The sequence below is a fragment of the Enhydra lutris genome, unplaced genomic scaffold (genome assembly GCF_002288905.1).
Source record: "Enhydra lutris kenyoni isolate GAN:26980312 unplaced genomic scaffold, ASM228890v2 scaffoldscaffold50, whole genome shotgun sequence".
Classification (NCBI taxonomy): domain Eukaryota; kingdom Metazoa; phylum Chordata; class Mammalia; order Carnivora; family Mustelidae; genus Enhydra; species Enhydra lutris.
The window spans coordinates 9,889,504-9,908,140 of NW_019154134.1; the positions used below are offsets into that span (position 1 = coordinate 9,889,504).

At 37.9% G+C, this 18,637-nt stretch overlaps 1 protein-coding gene across 4 annotated transcripts in view; it reads right to left on the minus strand.

Moving 5' to 3' along the window:
* Positions 1-18,637, minus strand: part of LOC111156885 (phosphodiesterase 4D) — an 887,389-nt gene that overhangs the window by 200,170 nt on the left and 668,582 nt on the right. For all 4 annotated transcript variants that reach the window (XM_022518023.1, XM_022518024.1, XM_022518026.1 and 1 more), the window contains exon 3: positions 3,601-3,637. In XM_022518023.1, coding sequence (XP_022373731.1) covers positions 3,601-3,637 — 37 coding nt within the window. The remainder of the gene's footprint in view (positions 1-3,600; positions 3,638-18,637) is intronic.

The following is an 18,637-nucleotide window of genomic DNA, read 5'->3' on the forward strand; positions in this document are numbered from 1 at the left end:
TGAAATGTGATAACCAGCTTCCAGCGGGGGGCGCCTGGTGGCTCCATCAACCTGGAGATTGAGATGCGGCCACAAGGTGGGGGCTGCTAGGTGAAATGGGGCAGGTATTTAAAAAACACGGGCAATGTTCTATTACCAAATGGAATAATAGTGTTCTATAGTGTTAAAGGCTAGTACATTTTTTTACAAAATTATCCCAGACGCTGTATTTTGATTAATGTTAAAATGACTCATATGTTTTTACCCTGTAGACTTAAATCAGGCCTATCTCCTTAGTTTGAATAACATGAGGCTTCTCCAGGGATCCAAGAAAATAGTTGGGTATTTTCTGTCTCTTTCTCAGTCAGATATTCCACTTCTTTTAACAGTCAATACTTCAAGATGAGAATTTTAAGTGACTTATAGTTTCACAAGGTAGTCATATCACATATTTGGGTGGGTGTGGCCAGAGGCAACTAATTACAAAGCAGAGTCTCCGGCATTTCATCAGTGTCGAGACCTGCTGGTATTCCTGAATCCCCCTAATGAGCTCTGGCCAAACTGTTACTATATTTTTAGGAGGAAAAGGCCAATTGTGCAGCAGCATGACCTGGCATGGCACTGGGATTCCTCTCTATACCTAGCCTTGGTGCCTAAGGAAATCCCCACACCAAAAGATTTCAACAAAAACAATTTCAAAATGGAACTAAATCACATCTACAAAAATGTCACTTTTTTGAGGACCAAAAGGATTCTGAGCTTATGGGGGAAACATATGAAGTTGGAAGTGGCAAATAGTGTGGGTTAAACACCAGCAAGAATTTCTTACCCTGACAGTGTCGGAGACATGGGAACACGACCTGAAGCAGGGTCGTAAGACCCTTTCTGAAGATGACATCTATCCTGGATGGGTTAGGGCTCAGCCCTGTCCATCAAATTGGATGTCTTTCTAAATTCTCTTATAACAAGATTCTGTTCTCTTAGCTTTACAGGAAACCATGACTAGGTTAAAAAAAAAACCAAAACAAAACCAGGGAGGGATTCAAAATGTCAATACTAGTTATTTGGGAAGTTGCAATTATGAGAAATTTTCATTTTCTTCCTTTTCCTTTTATTTTTTTCTAAACTTTTTTATGGAAAAAAATTCTATTCTGAAAGAAGTTTGTCTTTTTTAAAATACATTTTTAAAAATTTATTTTAGAGAAAGAAAGAATGGAAGTAGAGGCAGAGGCAGAAAAAAATATAAAAGACTAGATTTCCTACAAATTTAAGACCATTGATGGTAAGGACAAAATCAAATTTATTAATCTATTTATTAGAGAAAAAAATCTATCAAATAAAAGTATTTATTATTACTTAAGAAATAATACCTGAAGTAAGAGATAAGTATCATGCAGATTTTTTTCATTTTTTACTATATATTTAGATATATGTATATATATTTTTTTCTTATAACAATATCTAGAGATTTTACTTAGAAGTAAAAATAACTACCTGAATAAACTGTAGTTGGAATGATTATTTCTATGTTTGGTGATGGTTACTTATGTTATTTTTCCTGATTTTAACTGGTCACCCAGCTCTCAGTTCTTAGAAATAAAAATTATGGATCCTCAATAGTAATCAATTAAAAAATCTCTAAATTTGTGTGATCTTATTATCCTAAAATGTGATTAGAACTTTGAAGAGTTGTAAATGTTTCTGAACATAGAAATATAGGTACTAGAAAGAATTTATGATTTCCAGCAAAATCGTAAGCAAACAAAACAGTAACTTCTAAAAAATATGGTGGTCAGATTCTATCTCTAATTGCCTACAGTAATGAAAAAAATCACTTTTATATGGTGTTTATTTATGGATTCATTAAGTTTTTGGTCTGAATTATAGCAATCACAAAATTTCAGGAAATTTGAAAAAGGCGAAGAATTATACACAATCCTATTATCCAAACACTGCCAGTATGTATCTAAAAAACAACCCATTATAACATTTTTGAGATGAAACAGCTCTTAACTAATTACAACACTTAAAACTCATCTTGTTTTCTAGAAATTGTGCTGAGCATTTCACAAGCTTGGTATTATTTTAAGATTTTATAAACCTTATGAAGTAAGTTCTCTTGGGACTTTCATTTAGGAGAGGAGTATAAACCAGGCTTGAAAAAGTTCAGCGACTTGCCCAAGGTCATTCACTGAGCAAGAGGAAGAGATAAGGTTTGAACAGACATCTACCTTTATCCAGGCCAAGTCGTCTAATTTTACCAGTTGAAAAAAGAAGTTGTAGAGAAGTTAAATGAGCTACCTGAGGCACTAGAACTAGTTGTTTTTTTTTTTATGATTTTATTTATTTATTTGACAGAGAGAGATCATAAGTAGACAGAGAGGCAGGCAGAGACAGAGAGAGAGAGGGAAGCAGGCTCCCTGTCAAGCAGAGAGCCTGATGTGGGGCTCGATCCCAGGACCCCGAGATCATGACCTGAGCTGAAGGCAGCGGCTTAACCCACTGAGCCACCCAGGCGCCCCTAGAACTAGTTTTTTTTTAATATTTTATTTATTTATTTGTTAGAGAGAGAGAGAGAGAGAGAGCATGAGCACAGGCAGACAGAGTGGTAGGCAGAGGCAGAGGGAGAAGCAGGCTCCCCGCTGAGCAAGGAGCCCGATGTGGGACTCGATCCCAGGACGCTGGGATCATGACCTGAGCCGAAGGCAGCCGCTTAACCAACTGAGCCACCCAGGCGTCCCTAGAACTAGTTTTGATTATGATTATGGTTAGCCTTGATTACCATTTTTATAATCTGTCTGGATCACTTGTAACCTAATATTCAACATTTCTTTTTAGAGTTAGTATTTATATCCCAGTTAAATCAGTAATATCCCGTCCTGTTCCCATCTACCTATACCAATGTCTCTCAACTTTTCCTGGAAAAATACTGGTCATTTAAAAAGTACAGGTGCTTGGATCCAACCCCCAAATGTTTGAATTCCATTGATCAGGGATATGGCCTGGGATAACAGCCTTCTAGGTGATTCTTATGTGCAGCTAGGGTGCCAAAGCACTGGCCTATACAAAGACTATCTGCCTATCAACCATTTTATACATACTCTAAATGCTTTAGATTGTTTTATCACCTTCTAGAACTTATGTTATGTGGTTAAGGTATTTTCATGATTTGTATGCCTAAAAGGAACAAATTAAGATAAATTTAAATCTGTACAAATGACACGTAAAAAAGGAGTAAATAAAGCATCAGGGTGAACTGAAATATTAAATTTCAAGCCCTGATCATGTATTTAATTATACTAAATGTAATTTAACCCACAATATAGCTCTCTGCTTCCAGTGTTTATATTAGTTAAGGAAATATGGTTGCATTTAAATTTATCACTTAGGTAATTTGTAATCTGAAGCAAAGACGTTCTTTGGGTCTATGGGTTTATAGGAAACAGTCCAATATGGTTAAGGTCACATTCTCTAGCATTGCCTTTGAATTACTTAAATGAACCACAGAATTTTTATTTGCATTTGCATCTGACTTAAAATGAAATTAAGAACCAGAACTAATCCCCTATATTAAATTTCCACATCTGTGAGAAACCTGCCCATTCACCAAACCGTGCTTACCTGAGCAAACGGAGTCACAATCAAGTCATCTCCATGTCTGAAAAACAAACCAAACCTCATGTTAGAAATTATGATAACTCTGTGACCACTTTTGATCAGTACTAAATAATAAATTGCACTATCATAAATTTCCATAGAGAATTAGAGAATTGAGAATTGAGTTCTTCAACACATGTTATTCCCAGCCAGTGGGTTGAAAAACTGTCTTTGGGGATGTTAACCATTGTCCATCTGCCTGGGCTAAAAGGGGCTTCTTGAACATCAAGCAAGGTTACTGTTACTTATTACGTGCACAGGATATACAACAATAGAAACAGAGTCCCAGCTGCATGTCCTGAGTTTTACTCGTGACTTATTATCGTAGATGATCTTATCTTATCATCTCTTAGTAAGAGATGCTGTGGAAGGAGCTAGCAACTGCAGGGGCCTCAGTGAGAGGGCCCTGGACCATCTAACATTTGAAGGTGATGAGCATCGAGTGTTCCGCATCACGGTGTTTGAGTTTGGACAGGCTAGCAACTGCAGAGGACACGGGACTGCATCATACACTAATAAAAACCCGGCAAAACTTTTCAACTGACTCATGTCCAGCTGCTGTAGCTAATAGGGCAATGTTACCCGGTGTGTGCTGTTGCTGCAGCAATGTTGGCCACACCAAGCCTGGGATACAGGAGCAAGGTGTCAGCATGACGTGTCTCAGAGAAACCGGGAAAGGCAAGGAAGGTTGTGCAACATTCTACTTGGGGGAAAGTGAGGAACTGGGGCCCAGAGTTCTTTCGTGGTATTTCTTAGCATGGGTGACTCGTGAGAAACATTTCCAAAATTTCCATGGGGTATTTTGTGATCTGGCTAGCTGAAGCTCTTTCACCAAAAATGAATGTAATTACACAGAAAGCTTCCTGACATGACTGAGAGCATTGCAACTGAACTGTGCACTCAGTCATGAACAATTCTGGAAAGGACTGAACGACCTCAAACACCACCCATGAAATATGTTTTAGCACAAGCAGCATATGGGTGACGTCAGTACACGGATCGTTACCAATGATTAGACCATTCGTTATGGCCATCATCAAATTACGCAGAGATCTTGAAATTCAAAGTGTGGGAAAATAAAAAGCAGGAAATGTCGGAGCACACTTTAAAGGAAACGTGCTATTTTGCACTCCTTCGCTCCAGGATTACATTTGGGGGAGCGGTATGGTAACTGATTTTTCTGTAGATTATTCAGATGGTCAAAATTAAAGTAATATGAAATCTAGATGTTTTCCCAAGTGACAGTCTTTTCTTCCACTTCATTCTTTATAATTGCCTGCTTACAAAGTTTATTTTCTAAGAATTAAGTTATGCTGACCAAGGCACACTGCTAAGCTGAAACTGATCCCTAGAAATAAGTTTCATTTTTTACATGAATTACATTGGATGACTCTAAACTAAAAAAGGTGTGAATGCTTATTAAAACATGAATTCTTTCTTTGATTGTATTTTACTCCTAAATTCTGTAAAATATATATTTAGAACATAAAATATTTAGGATGATTTACCAGGCTTGCTTCCCTTCCCTGTCAAAGCAGAAAGAAAGACCATTATACTTTATTTTTTTAGATTGATTGATTGATTGATTGATTTATTACACAGAGAGAGATCACAAGTAGGCGGAGAGGCAGGCAGAGAGAGGGGGAAGCAGGCTCCCCGCTGAGCAGAGAACCCGATGTGGGGCTTGATCCCAGGACCCTGAGTCCATGACCTGAGCCGAAGGCAGAGGCTTAACCCTCTGAGCCACCCAGGCGCCCCGAAAGACCATTATACTTTTAATCATGGAGATACTTCATTCCTCAGAAATTGTTTTTGCCAAATATCTCGACTGTCTCATTTCAGGAACAGTAAAATTATTTCTACTCTTCCAATGGGCATATGTCCTCAATCGAGGGCAAGTTATATCCTATCCTTCTCTTTTCAAAATGATATAATGCTTAAGTAATCTTTGAATATACGACAAATATATAGGTATTTATTTGTTGTATATACATATGTCGTATATATATGTCGTATATATACATATTTATATGTATATATGGAGAGGATTATATAGTATTATCTCTCATTTATGTAAAAATCAAACAAATATAGCAACAACAAACTTTAACAAAAAAGGAAGAGGAACTGCTTTAAGGGAAGAAAATAGCTTTTGGAGGGGATTGGTATATTCATAGGGACAGGTGGGAAGGGAGTCATATGGGATGAGGGGTGAGATCAGAAAAGAGGCTCCATTTTGGACATTGTATGTATGTATGCATGTGTATATGTGTGTGCACGTGCATGCATGCGTGTGTGTGTGTGTGTGTGTGTGTGTGTGTGTGTAGTATGTATGCATGCATGCATGTGGGCAATGAGGTCATTTGTACCCAGGTAACAGTCACAGCAGTCAGTGCCAGTCACCTCCAGTCTCATGATGTGGAAGGAGGTTCTCAATAGCCCGCCCTGGCTACCACAGATTGAAACAGAATCTCCCAGTCTAGGTAGGGAGGGCTGGCTGTCCCCTCTCCCAAGAACTTGCTCAGTGTGCACTGTTGAATTTTTCCCCCAAAAAAGTAATGACAGTGAGAGTCAAGAACTACTTTCTGGGCCTTTGGCCATCCTTCCCCTACTTCTGTATCACTTACTACTTTATTTTCTGCCCTCATTCTTCCTACAATAAGAAGCCAGAAACATTAGCAAAAAGCTGAAGGAAAAAACCCAAAAGCAAACCCTCACAGAGATTTCACTGGGATCCGGAAACTATTCGAGTCCTTAATTGTGGCAAAGCCCCTGGTCATCTAACAAAATGAATCCAACCAACAGCAGCAGCAGTAAACTAGCTCATTTCAAAATTGTGTTGAAGCACGCAAGGCCGCCACCTCTCCACACTTCATGATGGCCAAAGTAGAAGGAAAAGCAGATGACGTTATTCAGAAGAAAGTTTTAGTGCTCGCTTCGGCAGCACATATACTAAAATCAGAAGAAAGTTTTACTTTATTAACCAAAGACCCCCTAATCCTCTGATACCAAAAGCACTAAGGGCCATGAAGTCCCGACTGCCACTGAAGACTATGCCCGGCAGTGACAGCCAGCAGGACAAGCAGTTGGATGAAAAAGCACGTCTGACGCAAAGCTGAAGGCTTAATTCCTGAACTGAATCTCATGCAGACTTGTAGGTCTTCCGTGCTTCACTCGGTCTGGCTCTAAAACTAGAAAGAAATTCTCCCCTGGAGTTTGTCAGAGAGGATTAGGGATCGGATAAACTTACAGATGACTGGGTGTTCTGAAATCCTGGTGTCTTTCTTCCCTTTGACTCAAAACTATCTCCCATTCCCCAACTCACCCTTGATCCACCTCTTCTGGAATGGTAGAGAAACAAGTATGTTCTCATTTCTAGAGTGTACATAAAAATGTTTCTGAACACCTAGGCTATCTGACAACCCCGGAGAATTAGCCACAGGAGGAATGCATCTACTCACCCCTCTACGCCCATATTCACGGAAGTACAGACATATAAAATACACAAACAAATATGGAAACAGATTTCTATACTTGACCTTTTAAAAAACCAATATGTATATTTTGCATGTAAATCACATATTAACTGAAAAACTTTGGAAAATACAAAAAAAAATCCTTGCAGAACTACTCAAAAATAACTGTCAATAACATTTTTCTTCCGGATGCATGTAAGCACATGTGTGTTAGATATGATTTTTGTGGAAAGCAGGATTTCTTACACAATTAGAATCATACTGTGTATTGCACTTTATATCTTGCTTTTAACATTAAACATATTGAGTCCTGAAAAACTGTATAAGCCTTCATACTTTTAAAACACTTTTAATGATTTCAGTCTATATTTAATAATCTCTAAATTTTCCAAGTAGATATCAATCCAAATTTCTTAAAATCTAAGTGCTGATTCTATTTTAAAATTAAAACAATTTTAAATAATGTATGAATACTCAAACTCATTTCAGTTCTTCATTCCTTTAAGAACAACTCACTAAAGAAAAGTGTGTTTATTTTGATAAAAAATTCATAAGATAAAGCTAAATATTAAAATAGTACATGAAGAATTGGGTTCACTGAGTACAGATTCATAGAGATGTTGAATATTTTATGTTGTTACCCTTTTAAATTAAAATCACAAAACTATGATTTCAGACAATAAAGGTATTATAGAAAATATAGTTCCCAAGTACATTTTGTGAAACTAAATTATATTTTTCCATAGATATCATTTTTTTTTGTTTTTTGTTTTTTGGGTTTTTTTTTTTAAAGAGTTTATTTATTTATTCAACAGACAGAGATCACAAGTGGGCAGAGAGGCAGGCAGAGAGAGAGGGGGGAGCAGGCTCCCTGCTGAGCAGACAGCCCGATGTGGGGCTCAATACCAGGACCCTGGGATCATGACCTGAGCCGAAGGCAGAGGCTTTAACCCACTGAGCCACCCAGGCACCCCAAATAAATAAAATCTTAAAACAAAAAAGAATATAATGATCCCTTTAAAATTACTTATGAAGAAGACATTATGATTTTGGTAAACTCCCAGTGGACATTATACCACTAAAACAAACAAACAAAAAAATGTGCTTCATTTGTATCAGATTCACCTGATGATATTGCTCCTCTGTATCACTTGGCCTTTTAATTTAGAACTGGCTCCACTCTAAGCCAAACAAAAAAAAAGGTAAGTAGTACCCAATTTATGGAACCCCAAAGAATGAAGTTCCTTTGTAACAAAACCAACCTCTGCCAGACCTGAATCTGATTTTCCTCTTTGAAGCTACTGCCATATAGAATTCAGGTAGTCCATTACCACAAAACTTGGTCCTGTGGTCAAAAGTCACAACTACTAAAACTTGCATTTTGGCAGGAATGCTCAACATTTTACTGAGAACCCAAAATAATGTAAATTAGTATAAAGGTAAAATTAAAGCTGTTCAATATTGTATAAGGTAGTATCTTCCAATTAGAATTTTTTCAGTGTCAAATTTCAAGCCATGTTTATATATATTTGTATATATAATTTTATGGTATTTTGATAATGCTAACTATAATTATCAGTCATCAAGTTGGAATGTTTACCCTAATTGAATAGCACCTTTGTATTTATATTCCATACCAGCACAAAAATGAAAAAAAAAAAAAACACAACACAAAAACTTACAGCTCTTTCCTCAATTTTAACAAATAAGCTAACATAAATACAGATAAAGGGAACCTGGGTGACCTAGTCAGTTGATCAGTGGACTCCTGATTTTGGCTTAGGTCATGGTCACACAGTCTTGGGATCAAGCCCAGAGCTGGGCTCTGAGATCACTGGTGAGTTTGCTTGGGATTCTCTCTCTCCCTCTGCTCCATCCTGCCCCCTCTCTCTATAATAAATAAATCTTAAAAAAATAAACAGGTCAAATGAGGCCATCTGAGTTCCTAAGTTTATGGAGGAAATAGTCTTATTTCTTTTAACCCCTTCTTTGCCCTTGCATTGTAATTTCATAATATATTTGAGTAATAAATTGTTCTTTTTCACTGATGCCCTGTAGAATAACTCAGTGTCTTACTAGTTTTAGTACTGGTGGCCTTGTAATATGTTACCATTATTTTTTTTTTTTACTTTCTTAAACTGGGCTTTATTTTAAAAAATCAGAGTACAAATATCCAACAAAATTGTAAATAATAATGGTAAAAATCACAAGGAATGATAATGATTATAAAACAAAAATGATAACATTTATTGATTACTGTGTGCCAGGCATTGTGCGAAGCACTTTACATTGAGTATCTCTTATTAAAGTCTTTTTGTAGGTGAGGAAAGGAAAACCCAAGGACAAAAAGTCGCATGCCTGTGGAGTCATAAGGCCAGGATTCAAATTTGAGCAGCACGACTTTGGTGGGTCTGTATTTAAATACTGCAAATCTCTACCTGTAATATATTTATTATTGCCAAAAGCAAATTTGAAACAATGCCTAACCTCTAGTACATTTTCCATTTCATGAAGGTGATATGTCTGATTAAGATAACAAACAGAAATTACATAAAAGTGCAAAAAATAAAAAAATTAAAAAACCAACCAACCAAACAAAACCACCATAAATACCAATGACTTACAAAACATAACAAGCTTCACCTACCTACTGATTTGCATGTCCTTCCACCCAAAAATAAAATAATAAATGCAATGAAATGAAATAATCTTTGGTTTCTAACCAGGTGATAATTCTGGTTGATAGTTGAAAACCACATGTCCATATGCAGAGTGTAGCAAGACTGTATGCATGCTGTATGTAACGAAGTCCTCTGAAGATGGCATTTATGTTCCTATACATTTATATATATAAACATACGTAAATGATGTATGTGCGCACACACAGATACATCACATGTGCGTGTGTAATCCTTAGGGAAATTTTCTGGGGTATCTTTCCCTTGACATAAGTATGTTGGTTTTCTACCTCTGTACTTCAAATAAGAGGGAAAAAAGGTATTGTGAGAAAGAAAACCCACCACCATCCTCATTAGCATAAAGAGAATTTACTTTATTATTTTCCTGTATGACTCAATGGAAAAAAACTCTTTACACTAAAACACTGTCTAGCAAACATTACATTTTAAGGACTATATCATATGATTAAAACATTGTCTAATGTGTCCATACAGACCCTGCATTCTGGAGTGCGGTAGGACATATATAGGAAATTTCTGTGCCTTCCTCTTGATTTTGCTGTGAAATTGAAACTGCTCTAAATAATAAATTCCTAAAACTAATATGTTATATATACATATAACTTTAGAAATGGATGTGACCTTAGAAGTTACTTAGTCTTCTGAAATTTAAACCATTTGCTAACTTCTTACTCATGTTTTAAGAATTACAGCCAAGACTGGTACTTGACCCCCCAAATTCTTAAAACTCCTCAATATTTTACCCACATGTGCTTTTCTCACATGCACTGATGATAAATGGAAGTGGAGTTAATGCAGCCTGAGTAAAAATTCTCTAGTCTGAAGTGTTATCTCTTCATTTGTCATAAAACAAAAATTTAGGCATCATTAGAGAAGGTACATGATATCAATCAATCCCCTGAAATTTGCTAGTTAGATGATGGTACCAAAAAAAAGATAATCTCTTTTTAAAATTATGTATCAAAACCTTTTCCAAATTTAGTAAGTTAAAAAGTATGTAGAGATACAGTCACTAAACATATTAATTATTTTGTTTAACAAAAGCCACTACAATGGAGGGATTCTCCCAGGGGTGTGGATGTAACAAATTACCTCCATCGCTTTGAGAGAGGACTTTGTGGAGGGGGAGGAGTGAAGAGAGGGCTGAGGACTCAGCAAGCTTTCACAAGTACCTTCACTTTGTGTTCTAGGAACAGGTTCTTCTTTCACAGAAATGTATCTCATTCATCTGTCCCGTTCTTAAGGTCAATGACCCTGCCCTCTTGTTTTTTTCTCCAGGATGGGTTTTAGGAAGAAAGATTTATGGGGAGCTAATGCAACAATTTTTAAGATCTTCATGTGGTAAAAGGATTTGGGAGATTAAGAAGAAGGGCATGATCAAACAGAGAAGAGTGAGAGCAGTACCATTTTATGCATGCCTACTATGTGCCAGACACTGTGTCCTACTGGCACAAAGTATTTAATTCTGATGACTGTGCATTAAAAGGATGCTCATATTCCCACTCTAAGATAAGGAATAAGGCTCAGGGAACCTAAGTAAGTCAGTTGCAGTCATGCTCTTGGCAGATGGTACAGTTCAATGGTTTCCAAATGCCAAGCCGAGAGCTGGTGCTCGCCCAACAGAACTTGTCAAAATAAAAACAAACATGGACCATGGGGTGAGGTTTCAAACAAGGTAAACAGATTGCTTTTGAAAAACTCTCATTCATTCTGAGATCATGCCCTTTCTTTTTTATTGAAATGAAATGCCCTTTAAAAATAAAGTGATTGTGCATATTGACAAGGATTTTCTTATTAATGTCCTTTACGTGGCAAAGTATGTGCTCTGTAACCCCTGGTCAGTCTCCTGGGTAGTTTTTGGAAATTTTACTGGGTCATGAAATCCCTAGGCACGGCAACGTGTAGTGTAGCTGGATTTAAATACAGGCTTTTAAAATAAGTATTTCGTTTCTACCACACCGTGTTGCTTTCTGCATGCTTAATGAATTCAGACTAGTCAGCAGCCTCATAGTAGCACAAGTCCCAGACTCAGAAACAGGAACTATCCAGAGAAATTTCAGCGAAGATGGAAATATTAAATATTCTCTATCCGTGCTGCTGTCCAAACCAGTATCCACTAGTCACATGTGGTTACTTAGGACTTGAAATGTGCCTAGTGAGACTAGGAAACTGAATTTTGCTCTTATTTAATTTTAGTTAATTCAAATTATGTGAAGGTCACATGCGGCTAATGGCTATCAAGTTAACTACTGCAACTCTTGAGTAATCTTTAGAGAACTTCAGTTGCAAGTCTTCTGGGGGAAGACAATCTTTGACATAACTGAAAAAAAAAATGTATCTACTCTAAGTGTGGAGGCAAAAGAATGATGTATTAACATAACAAAAATTCCCGATTGCTTGGCAAAGGCTCTAAGTTAAAAGATTTGCCTAGAAGCCCATCAAGATTCTCTATCCCATAAGGATAAATAGAGATTTCAGCTTAATTGTTTTACTTATTTATTACATTCTCATCAAAAGGCTGTTGGATCTGCCAGCAAATGCCAAATCGTTGATCAAAATCATTATGTTCAGGGTCAAGATACCTGAATTCTAATTCATGGGGTGTGCGTGTGTGTGTAAGCATGTCCTCAATCACATGCAAGGCACAATATTTTTGAGCAGAATTTTATGATTTCTAAAATTGAGCTTATGGGGGCACCTGGGTGGCTCAGTGGGTTCTGCTAGGGTCATGATTCCAGGATCCTGGGATCGAGCCCCACATCGGGCTCTATGCTCAGCGGGGAGCCTGCTTCTCTTCCTCTCTCTCTGCCTGCCTCTCTGCCTACTTGTGATCTCTGTCTGTCAAATAAATAAATGAAATCTTTAAAAAAATAAAATAAAATTGAGCTTATGATAGTTTCATTACTTTTCCTAGTATGATCGTTTCGAGGACCAAGCATTACATTTCCTGGGAGAATTCTCCATCACTATAAAGCCTCTATGGATGCCAGACAATTTGAAGAACATATTCCTACTCTGTATTCTTTTAAGCATGTACCATTACTTGTCAAGAACTAATGGTATATACTCCACTCCACAAAGAATTTACTGAAATCTAGCCACAAAGGAAGGAACATGGTAGACCTCATGAAATAAAACTTGAACTGATGAATACAAGGTTTGTTCCGGAATCTTTGAAACAGTGTTTTGTCACTTTGCTCCTGTGTTTGAGGAATTGGATTTTAGACAGGCTATCTGCCTGGTAAATGACGAATCCCTTTCCTTGATAAACAGTACATGATGGGCTACCTGTCAACAATGCAAAACAAACAAAAGAGACCCCAAGAAATAGTGACACGTTAGAAATTTTACCTCATCTCTATAGTAGGTGGAATAAATGAATAGAAACTCAGTGTATTAAACATAAAGATTACATACCAAAAGACATGTGTGTCAACACATGCAATTAACTCTATGATTTAATGTGAAATATTTCTTTTTGTCAACTGCCTTCTGTTTAGTTTCTGTAGAAATGTATTCATAATTGAAAATAATAAGGATTGGATGACAGTTTTGTTCTACTGCACTTAAAAAAGTTGCCATAGGGACCTATAAATAACACATAAATTGTAATACTTGTTTTCTGACTTTTTTGGCAAAACAAAACAAAACAAAAACCAAAAATCAAACAGAGAAAAAATAACCAGCCAAACAAACACAACTGTCCCTGGTGCAGAAACAAATTCAGCTTGAAGTTGTCTAAGTTGCAAAGAAGGACTGGACATTGAGACAGGGAAACACAAGATCTGCGTATAGCCTTGTTCTCCCTGGAAGTGAAACATTGAGCTGAAAGGTCTTGGTTTGGGGACCATTCATAACCATTTACAAGAAAACAACCTCATCGACTGAATTGCTTCAGGTGATTCTCTGTTGCAGGGCAACTCCCACATTTGCCAGCGTGCACACAGCTACTCTCTCTTCTGCTTTTCACTTGCCTGCTTCCAGTGAGAAGTTGTAGAAACTGACATCTTACAGATGTCTAGACAGAACTGTCCACTAATCAATGACAACATGTTTTTCTGCACCAAGGTTAAGAAAACCCCTGAAATCCCAAGACAATTAATGGAAAGCTGACACAAAACCAGAGAGAAACTGCAACAGACAGGTGGAATAATTGCACTATTTCTTTAGCAAATCTCACCGGAGCTACACAACGAAGTGCCCGGAATCTGATAGAAAAGCCCAGTGTTCGATATTCTTTATTTGGTTTTTCTGAAGAAAAAACATGGGTCTGGTTGAAGGCTTTCTTTGTCTGTTTTTGTAATAGTATATCTTTGAATGTCTCATACTGCATGGGTTTAGTGAGAATGAGTTACGCATACCCCTTAGTACATCTTATTTCAAGAAACACAGCCCATAAACATTTACTTTTTCTTATAAGGCTCAGACAACGGTACAGAAGACATTGAGAACAATTCACCAAGGAACTAAGACTGACAAGCAAAATAAATACTTTAAGTCACTGATATGGTAGTGAAAACAGGGGTATATACACATAGGAATCTTCATATTGACTGGGTAAGTCTCCTTTTCTATTTAGAACTTACAAAAAAAAATGACAGAAATGCATGATACTAACAAAAGTTTTCTTGTTTTGACGGGCCCATAGCTTCTTCAGACAGTACCCTGGCATGGAGTGGGCACTGTCAATATTTGCTGAATGAGGAAAAGCATGACACTCTCATTTAAAAACACACTAAGTGGGGCACCTGGGTGGCTGAGTAGGTTAAAGCCTCTGCCTTCAGCTCAGGTCATGATCCCAGGGTCCTGGGATCGAGCCCCACATCGGGCTCTCTGCTCAGCAGGGAGCCTTCTTCTCCCTCTCTCTCCCTGTCTGACTCTCTGCCTACTTGTGATCTGTCAAATAAATAAATAAAATCTTAAAAAAAAAATAAAAACACACTAAGTAATACACTTATTTTTTGGAATGTGGTGGAAGACTCAGATTGGGCACCTCTCTCAGGAATGGACTATCTTCTTTCTCTAAGCCTGTCACGAACTGCCCATTCCTACCATCCATCATCAAAATTTAACATTTAGATAATTTTCATTTTCTAATACACTGCTGCATGGTTTCATTTTAGTCCTCCTAAATACACAGGAGAAAGAGCATGGGGTTAAGGAGAGAAATGAGAGCCACCAGGTCTGGGGTCCACAAGCAAAAGAACTAGAATTTCTTTCGTAATGGCCATCTGCCCCTTACAAATCAAGAGACAGGGGAGCCAATAATTTCAACCTGAGTCACTCACCAATGGCCACTCTGCAATCACAACACTGGACAGGCTATTGTGCTAGTTTTTCTTATTGAAGATGGTTTTCAAAATTTCCTAATTTTAGTTAGTTTATTTTACTTACAAATTGCTCTGAGGGTTGTGTTCTTCGCACACACTGAAAAATAAGTCAGTTCCTCTTTGACCGAGGTTGATCTAAGTTTGCTCTCCGGCAGAGCTCTGATGACTCACAGAATTGTGGGGTAATCACTTTTTTTTTAAGCTACACTTTCGTCTCAATTTTTAAAAAGTGGATGTTACCCTTTGTTAAGTACTAAGTCTAAGGTAAAAGTATAGCTGCATAATCAAACATTTAGAAGTTTAAATAGCTCACCTTCACAGTGCCTTTTTCTCTTAGGTATGGGGATTGAGGAACACTCAGGTGACTTATTTTTCTGTTTCTCTTTTTTCCTCCACAATTACAACTAGAGTCCAAACACCAAGGAACACAGGATATGGAGGAAATTCAAAAGGAAAATTGCATGCTAAATATTAGGCAAAGTCCCCTGAAGGTATAAAAGAGTAATCTTGTCACAGAAATAATGAATTTTTTTTGAGAGACAGAGAGTGTGATGGAGGGGGAGGGGCAGAGGGAGAGAAAGAGAATCTTAAGCAGACTCCACGCCCAGTGCAGAGCCCAATCTGGGGCTTGATGTCACAACCCTGAGATCATGATCTGAGCCGAAATCAGGAGTCGGATACTTACCCGTAGCCGAACGCAGAGGCAGAGGCTTAACCTACTCAGCCACCCAGGTACCCCAGAAATAATGAATTTTTAATGTTTAGCCATTCTCCTTTTCTTTTTTCCACCTGCTTTAAGAACTTTCAAGACTAATAATTACCTCTCCATGTCCCCTAAATCCTCAAGATATAACTATTATTGACAGCAATAATCAAGGGGGATTAGAACACATAACTTAATTAGTTATTTAAAAGACTGGAACAGGGGACGCCTGGGTGGCTCAACTGGTTAAGCAGCTGCCTTCGGCTCAGGTTGTGATCCCAGCGTCCTGGGATCGAGTCCCACATCGGGCTCCTTGCTCGTCAGGGAGCCTGCTTCTCCCTCTGCCTCTGCCTGCCATTCTGTCTGCCTGTGCTCGCTCTCTCTCCCTCTCTCTCTGACAAATAAATAAATAAAATCTTAAAAAAAAAAAAAAAAGACTGGAACAGGAGCTCCTGGGTGCCTCAGCCAGTTAAGTGGCTGCCTTCAGCTTGGGTCATGATCCTGGGGTCCTGGGATCGGCCCCATGTTGGGCTCCCTGCTCAGTGGGAGTCTGCTTCTCCCTCTTCCTCTGACCCTCGTCCCCACTTGTGCTCTATCTATCTCTCTCAAATAAATGAATAAAATCTTTTAAAAAATAAATAAAAGGGGCACCTGGGTGGCTCAGTGGGTTAAGCCTCTGCCTTCGGCTCAGGTCATGATCTCAGGGTCCTGGGATCAAGCCCCACATTAGGCTCTCTCCTCAGTGGGGAGCCTGCTTCCCCCTCTCTCTCTGCCTGCCTCTCTGCCTACTTGTGATTTCTCTCTGTCAAATAAATAAGATCTTTAAAAAATAAATAAATAAAAGACTGGAACACAGTACAGTGACACCCAAACACACTGACACCTTCTTGTTGGAATAATACATTAAATTCAACTCCTTAGTTTTACCCTATGGCATTAACAAACATGATCATTCAAAATGTCAGAACATTAACATTTTATTTTTATGATTTTTTTAAAAGCATGAGATTAAAAACATATAATATGTGTACTTGACTGGAATTTTAATTCCTTAATTCAAAGATTGAAGAAATATGTTTAACTACTTTATAAGTATTATTTTTTAGCATTCATGGGACTCCTGTTTTTTGTGTGTGTGTGTGTGTTTTTTTTTTTTTCTTGTTGTTGTTATTTTGGTTTCTTGAGACAGAAATAAAATGACCTCAGTGACTGGACAAAGAAGTGGAATTTTTTAAAAAGAGAAGAAAAAAAGTAGCAAAGAAGGTATTATAGTAGCTGATGAGCCAAGAATACTTGGCCAATAGAGTTCTTGGTATTTAATGGTTAGTATTAGTATCTGTCTCAATTCTCTATAGTAATAATAGTAATAGTGGTCAACCCACTGGGAATGGGAAAAAAAAAAAAAGCCTGGTTTCTCTGGCTCATTATCAAAATTATACTGACTTTTGACAATAATAAAAGATTTTGTCTACTTGGGTCACAACAGAATTAGAAATGGAACAAATTCTCTACTCTAGAGCTCATCAAGAAGTTCATGGCTTTGAATCTGTCAAGTTGTTTTTTTTTTTTTTCTTGACACAATCTCTCTTCACACAGACATTTGATCTAGCTCCAATCCTAAGGACATGTATAAACACCCTAACAGAGAGGTTCTCAGACTTTCTCAGTTCACAACACTCTTAGTTTCTCAGCAATTGTTTATGGCACGTCATTGGCCAAAAGAAATACTGAATAGTTCCAAATATTAAGTAGTTAAGCCCAAACTGTTGAATAAGGTTTTGTCACAACAGTTTAGTGCCTGCTGAGGACTACACAACTTCTCACTTTGGAACAAGATAGGCCACGGACTCCCCTCTGACCTTTTCCATGATGATTTTTGCGCAGCACCTGCTTTTGATCACAGCAATCATCAAAAAATCAGTTTGGCAAAGTGATGGTATCACAGAAAGAAAAGTAATGACCTAAAGTTGAAACTGGGAACCATGTCTAGGTTTGGTTCCCCAGGTGACTGACAGATGTTTTGATGTCTCCCTTAATATATCCCAGGCATCCATGTGAGTTCTTGTGGTGCCCCAGGGACCTCAGCACGTGTTTTGAGAACCTTGGCCATGGTCTTGTTACTCTCACCCCACGGGTGATGGGATGAGAACCTCAGTTGAGAAAATTCAGGAATAAGGGCAGAGACTATGTGGCCATGACACCTTTCCATGACACATTTCCAACCTTTCCATCACAACACTCTTAGTTTCTCAGCAATTGTTTATGGCACGTCATTGGCCAAAAGAAATACTGAATAGTTCCAAATATTAAGTAGTTAAGCCCAAACTGTTGAATAAGGTTTTGTCACAACAGTTTAGTGCCTGCTGAGGACTACACAACTTCTCACTTTGGAACAAGATAGGCCACGGACTCCCCTCTGACCTTTTCCATGATGATTTTTGCGCAGCACCTGCTTTTGATCACAGCAATCATCAAAAAATCAGTTTGGCAAAGTGATGGTATCACAGAAAGAAAAGTAATGACCTAAAGTTGAAACTGGGAACCATGTCTAGGTTTGGTTCCCCAGGTGACTGACAGATGTTTTGATGTCTCCCTTAATATATCCCAGGCATCCATGTGAGTTCTTGTGGTGCCCCAGGGACCTCAGCACGTGTTTTGAGAACCTTGGCCATGGTCTTGTTACTCTCACCCCACGGGTGATGGGATGAGAACCTCAGTTGAGAAAATTCAGGAATAAGGGCAGAGACTATGTGGCCATGACACCTTTCCATGACACATTTCCAACCTTTCCAT